The sequence below is a fragment of the Pongo pygmaeus genome, chromosome 9 (genome assembly GCF_028885625.2).
Source record: "Pongo pygmaeus isolate AG05252 chromosome 9, NHGRI_mPonPyg2-v2.0_pri, whole genome shotgun sequence".
In the NCBI taxonomy this organism is placed as follows: domain Eukaryota; kingdom Metazoa; phylum Chordata; class Mammalia; order Primates; family Hominidae; genus Pongo; species Pongo pygmaeus.
This window is the reverse complement of record NC_072382.2, coordinates 109377937-109385040: the sequence shown is the minus strand read 5'-3', so window position 1 is coordinate 109385040 and position 7104 is coordinate 109377937. Positions and strand designations below refer to the sequence as shown.

Below are 7104 nucleotides of genomic sequence, written 5' to 3'. Positions count from 1 at the left end.
TGCTAGGGTCATGTTTAAAGTGCTTAATTGATCTGCTTTCAAGTCTAATTTAACAGTTCAGGGGCTCCAAACATGTGATACGTTGGTTACCAACTCATCTTAGTCTAATTTTAGTTAGTGTTCATATTAGAAAGTTGTATAATACTTTTCTTTCTTTCAGATATATTCTATAATTCACATTTTCACTAATTTTACCCAGTTCTCCTTCCACCCCCAATCTATCCAAATAACTGAGTTGAACTGTGTGAGTTTACTGCTCTATTAATTTATTGACAGAGATATACAAACCATGACTTCCTCGGCTGTTTCAGATGAAACTGTAGATCCACGTGTAAACTTGCAATGCACAGCTTAGCTGGAAAGTTATGTGGAGCAGGTGACCGAGGGGATAGCTTTCATTGCTTGGACTAAAGTCAGTTTTGAAAGAGCTAAAGATGCCTGTTGAATTCTGGAGTGTGTGTGTGTGTATGTGTGTATGGGTGTGCATATGTGTGGTGTAAGGCAGCAAACTCTTCACATTTCAAATAACTAAAGATATGGGTGGTAAAATGAAGTCACATTTTTACACCTCACATGCTGACTAGGGAGAGCAGTCAAATGCAGCATCGATTGGTTAAAATTAGTCTATCATTCTTGGTTTATGATGTTTTAAAGACATGTTAAAGTTATTCATGAAGATGTAAAAGACACATTTAAAACCCACATCAATTGCACTAAAAGTCAACTGGAAACAGAAGGTTTTTAAATCCCGGTGGTGGCAATTGGCAGCCAAAGGAATAAAGTCTTAGTCAACATATTTCCATGTCCCCCTGAACACAAATAGCCTCGAACCTTCGGAGGGTGTTCCTTTGAGATGTTTCATCAGTGACATCACAGTGATTGCCAGCTTCCACGGACTACTTTAGGCCCTGCCCAGAGTCCAGGAGTCCAGACAGCCTGGGAGGGGAGAAGGAGTTGGAGCTCAAGTTGGAGACAGCGAGGAGAAACCTGCCATAGCCAGGGTGTGTCTTTGATCCTCTTCAGGTAACTGCAGGATTTTTATGCTTAGCATACGGTGTGTGTGTGTGTACAAGCTGCAAATGAGAAAGGCAGAGGAATGTTTGCATTTCTTAATGAAATAGGCAATGCCCCTTGGATACAGCATGCCTTAAGATATAAAGTGAGTACTATTGCTTTCTGTTTTCCTTTTTTTTCTCCTAAGGGTATGCATTTTCTCCCTTCCTAGTAAAAAAAAAAATTTTTCTTTTTTTGTATTATGGAAGATGGTCTTTTTTCTATCTTCTCTAAGTCTCCATTCAAAGAAAGCCAATGTCAAACTTCCTGCACAATTTATTCAGAGCTTTTTGGGTTTTAGTTCATCCATTTGCAATCACTGGATCATATGGCATGACCTTGACTTCAGGGAATGTTTAAAATGAAACCCAAAGTGTCTTTATGGGTTAACAGCAGAAAAATGGAACTTGGCTGATCTGAATTTCTGCCTAACTGGTTCATTCTTCCTAAAGTGTATAAATGTGTGTGAAAGGAATGTTCACACCACACCTTACAGTTAGCATATGTGTTGATTGAATTGAATTCACTAGAAATTCTCACCTTAACTCTTTATGTTTTATTCATCCAAAATCACATAAAACCACAAATATTCAAGGTCACCATTAAAGTGCAAGAAGTAGTAAGAGGTAAATCCCAAGAAAGAAAGAAGTGTGATGGGTAGCCTGCTAATTCAGAGATGACTGAAAAAAAAAAGTAAAGAGTGCATAAACATATACAGTTTAAACAATGACTAAAAGGCAACACTTCTATAATTATCATCCAGGTCAAGAAACAGATCATTGCCAGCACCCAGAAGCCCATTCTTGATCAACCCCCATTCTGCCCCAAGATGTTGGGATCCTCTTGTCCCTGTTATTCTTTATAGTTTGACCATCTATATCTGCATTCCTAAACAATATGATTAATCTCCCTATTTTTGACTTCATATAAATGGAGTCATATTCTATGTTTCTTTTGTAAATTCTTCTTTCACCCAACAATTATATTTGTGAGATCTACCCATTTTGTGTGTAGCTATAGTTCATATATTTTCTTTGCTTTATGAAATTCAAATGTATGACTATACCACAATTTATCATCCATTCTGCTGTTGATAAACATTTGAATTGTTTCCAGTTTGGAGTTATTGTGATAATATTGCTGTGAACTCTTTGTTTATGTAACCTGGCACACACGTCCTTGACTGTCTTAAGGTAGAAGCGAAATGCTAGATATTACAGAATGAACATTTTCAATATTAATTCTAAGAAAGCTAAATTGTTTTCCAAAGTGGTAGAAAATTTATGCTAACTTTGTTTAGCCAGGCCAGTTAATTGCAGTGATAATTCACTTGTGTCATAACTCCTAGGAATTCTAGTAACTAGTTCCAGTCTGCTAATTCTAGCTTTGCCTCTAACTTGTTATCTGTCATTACACAAACATCTTAATCTCCTCTCTCTAAAATTCAGTTTCTCAGCTGTAATCTTGAGAAAGATAAAAACTGCAATAACACTTGCCTGAGTTGTTGTGAAGGTAACACAAACAGAGCTGTGGAACAGCTTTCAATAGTATTTTTCTCATTTTCTGAGTATATCCTGTTGGATCACTATCCATGATTCCCGTGACTTAACAGCTTAATTTAATAGGCAGATTTGGTGGGACTGTTGTTTTGCTCTCCTTGAATTGTTTTGATCATTATAAGCCAGGCTTCATATTTTCTGCTTATCTCTGCATTTCTTGAGAACTTACCCAAATAAATGGACATTTGGACTATGGTTTTATTTCACTGATAAGTTTATAAGAAAGAGTCTGTCTTTGTTTCTCATTCCTTTGCCTCCAGGCACCTTGGCAAGACTCATTACCTTTCTGTTCTCCTCTGCTCTTTTGTACGTTCTCATAAATCCTTTTTCCTTGATCCATTCATTTTCTTCTGTTTACTTTCTCCTCCATGCAAATCTTTGTAAAGATTTTATATTTTTTCCCCTTTTTATTTTCTTGGAGAGACAGGATCTTGCTGTGTTATCCAGGCGGGTCTTGAACTCCTGGGCTCAAGTGATCCTCCCACTCCAGCCTCCCAAAGGGCTGGGATTAGAGGCATGAGCCACCATGCCCAGCCATTTGTAATGGTTTTCATTGGCAATTTACTATTTCCTTCATGCTGAGGTCTAAAAGATGGATAACAATTAAAAGGGAGATGAAACATGAATCTGTCATCATTTGGCTATATAGCTACTGGTTGGCACCATCTGATTTGAACTTGTATTTTTTTTTGAGACAGGGTCTCATTATGTTGCCTAGGCTGGTCTTAAACTCCTAGGCTCAAGGGATCCTCCCACCTCAGCTTCCCAAGTAGCTAGGACTACAGGTACCGACTGCCATGCCTGGCTGAACCTGTATGTTATGCCAGTTACACAATATGAAAAATGATTATTCAGTTGGCATTTATGCAATTAATAGTTTGGTCCATTGATAATATAATCAATACAGTAATTACAATTAATAATTCAGTCATGTTAGTTAAAAAATACCACTCAGACCAAAAGCTTGCTAACAACCCTTTCAGCCTCTTGAACTCTCACCTTTAGCAAACACACGAAACACCCTTTCTCCCTAAACTTTCACTCTACAGTAGACTTTGGTCCTAAATGTCTAAAACATAGATATCGAATTATCTAAAATATATAAATATTTAATTTCATTTAGACTGCATAATGTGCAATTTATACCATCTCACTGAAGACAATAGTTTGATGACTTCATTGCACATGTTCTCAAAGTATGATTTCCTGTATGGACAATCTGTACATACTATGAAGATACCATCCCTGCTCTTTGAAATGTTTACAAACTAGGCACATCCTGGACCTGACTAAAAATAGCTGGCACAAGCCCTTGTTGAAACCGAAGTACCCATGAAGTTAACACTTGCTCTTTCGGCTGAATGCCTGTTATGCGAGGGGCTTTTGGTTGATCCCAGTAGGCTATGTGCCCAATGCAGGACTTGTCAGAGGCCATGCAGCTGTTGAAAGTACTTTCTGCTTTCAGTAGAGTTAGATGAAGACCTACAGCAGCCTGAGGCCGGAAAGATTATGGCATCCCACTTATCTATGTAATTCAAAGCAAGAACAATACTAAACCATAAAATTTTTCTGTTTTGGTACCCCTGCTTATTGATACTCTTAAGAAAAGTATACACATGCATACGCAAACACACAAACACACACACAGTAGTTGGAGAAAGAAAAATGTAATATTTCACATTTTATGAAAAGCATCAATACAATCATCACAGGAAAAAGTCAGGACAAAAATGGTGGTCTTTATGACATCAGGCAGAGAAGTCAGGCTCTCTCTCTGTAATCATTAGGGCTCTTCAGGGAAACATAACTAATAGAATGTGTTGTGTTGAGCGGATTGGTGTCTGTTTTTAAGGAATTGGCTTGTGCAATTGCAGAGACTGGCAAGTCCCAAATCTGCAGAGTGGGCTGGTAGGCTGGAGACTCAGGGAAGCCTCCAGTCTAAAGATAGTCAGGAGGCTACATGTCCCAGATCAAGGTGTTGGCACAGTTGGTTTCTTCTGAGTCCTTTCTTTGGCTTGTAAATGCCCATCTTCTCCTTGTGTTTTCACATGGTCTTCCCCTCTGTATGTGTCTGTGTCCTAATCTCTTCTGATAAAGACAGTAGTCATATTGGATTAGGGCCCACCTTAATTACCTCATTTTAACTTATTTACCTCTTAAAAGACCCTATCTCCAAACACAGTCACATTCTGAGATACTGTGGGCTAGGGCTTTGACATGTAGATTTTTGGGGGACACAATTTAGCCCATCACACTCTCCTTTTCCAGAACACTTCTGTTTCCTGTGAGGAAAGAACGAGCATTGTTATACAGAAATGCTCATTAATCTCCTTGTGTTTTCTTTGTTATGTGTTATTAGGAGGTGAGGACAAGCCAGAGGTCCTTGGTGTGCCCTCAGAAGTCTGCCTGAAGTTCTCACCAAGCCGCTGTGAAAATGGGGATAAACACCCGGGAGCTGTTTCTCAACTTCACTATTGTCTTGATTACGGTTATTCTTATGTGGCTCCTTGTGAGGTCCTATCAGTACTGAGAGACCATGCCATGGTCCTGGGATTGACTGAGATGCTCCAGAGCTGCCTGCTCTATGCCCTGAGACCCCACTGCTGTCATTGTCACGGGATGCCATTCTCCACCTGAGGGCACCTGTGACCTGCACTCACAATATCTGCTATGCCGTAGTGCTAGGATTGATTATGTGTTCTCTAAAGATGCTGCTCCCAAGGGCTGCCAAGTGTTTGCCAGGGAACGTTAGATTTATTCCCCAACTCTTAACTGAAAATGTGTTAGACAAGCCACAAAGTTAAAATTAAACTGGATTCATGATGATGTAGGATTGTTACAAGCCCCTGATCTGTCTCACCACACATCCCTTCAACCCACACGGTCTGCAACCAAACTCTAATTCAACCTGCCAGAAGGAATGTTAGAGGAAGTCTTTGTCAGCCCTTATAGCTATCATGTGAATAAAGTTAAGTCAACTTCAAAAACAACTTCTAGAATTTATTTTAGCTTCCATGTGTGATAGAGCATTTGACCCTTGGCTGGGATTGGAGTGACAAGTGCTACCGTATTTCTAGCATTTGAGGTAAGCCAAGATGCTCCAACTGCTGAAGATTTGAAACCAAGTCAACACACTGTGTCATATGTCAAGTAATTCCATTGGTTCAGCACTCCTCAAACTTTTCCCCTAAACTAGTCTCAAGGGCAGAGGGAGAATAAATCCATTCCACTACGGGGTCTGAAGCATAGCCTGAATTGCTGGCTAAAAGTGCAACATTTCTTTGGAGTCTTGTGTTTTATCTTTAGAATCCACGAGAAATGTATTTTCTATCTTATAATATCTTCATGTTTGTTTTCATATGAATATTTAAAATTATTTACACTAAGTAACACAAGAACATGAGTCATGTCCCTAAGAGTAGCATAGTCTATTTTGATTATTGTTATTACACAAATGGAGCTAGTCTTTAATCAACTACAGTTCTAAAAGGAGGAAAATAGAAAGTGCAAACTTATATGTTTATAAAAGACATATAAAATAGATGTTTCTTAAACATGTTGCCTGAACACCCCATGTTAGACAGAACAAATTTGCTATTTGTGCTGAGGTAACCACGGAGAAAGGGAATGTTGTTAAACCTCATCTTACATAGCCTCCTTTATGAAGGCATTTCTTGCCGAGAATTTGACCTGTCATTGAGGCATTGCCTACATCACATTATAGTTCTTAACCTTGGCTACATTCAGAGAAAGTCAATTATCCCAGGGGTGATTTTTCAAAATACTGAGGCTGGGTCCTTCTCAGGCCAATTAAATAAAAATCCCGGGGGATAGAGCCCAAGTATCTATCTTTTTAAAATATCTTCTAGATGATTATATTGTGTAGCCAGAGTTGAGAATCACTGATACCAACCCTTGCTTCTCAAAATTCGATGTGATTGTGAATTACTGGGAAGTCTCATTTAAATGCAGATTCTAATTCCATTCTGATTCTGATTTAGTCTGGGGTGGGGCCTGAGAGCCTACATTTTGGACAGACTCCTAAGTGATGCCAGTGCTACCCTTCCAGACTGCTACCCTTGGATTAACATATTAGAATCACTTGGGGGACCTTTAGCAAAACCATGCAAGTTTGAGCCCCATTCCTAGCCATTTCTAATTTTTCGGCCTTGGGTGAACCTGAGTGTTATTCTTTTTTTGGAAGAACTCCAGGTGACTCTAATGTGCAGCCAGGATTAAGAATCCTCAAATAGCTAAAGAAAAAATGTTATATTTTGAGAGGTTCCTCTCCAAATTGGGAAATAGCAGCGTATAGTCCTCAATACCTTGTCCCTAACTTCAGTTAGGACTACACATATGGATGTGCAACTGCTAATGATTTAGTAGGCAGCATATGTACTCACAGACTTGTGGCTCTAGGGCCCTTAGTAGATGGTTAGCAGTCTTTCCCCTATTTGCAGAAAACCTACTGTTTGTGTATGTGTTTGAGAAA

At 39.0% G+C, this 7104-nt stretch overlaps 1 protein-coding gene across 1 annotated transcript; it reads left to right on the top strand.

The window, feature by feature from the left end:
* Positions 1-929: 929 nt before the first annotated feature.
* SLN (sarcolipin) lies at positions 930-5599 on the top strand. Its single transcript, XM_054440022.1, has 2 exons — positions 930-1023; positions 4972-5599. The coding sequence occupies exon 2, from the start codon at positions 5047-5049 to the stop codon at positions 5140-5142; it is 96 nt and encodes a 31-aa protein (XP_054295997.1). The 5' UTR covers positions 930-1023; positions 4972-5046; the 3' UTR covers positions 5143-5599.
* Positions 5600-7104: the final 1505 nt, after the last annotated feature.

Bases quoted from the DNA above. Each gene is read 5' to 3' on its own strand.
- SLN (XM_054440022.1), top strand. From the start codon at position 5,047: ATGGGGATAAACACCCGGGAGCTGTTTCTCAACTTCACTATTGTCTTG.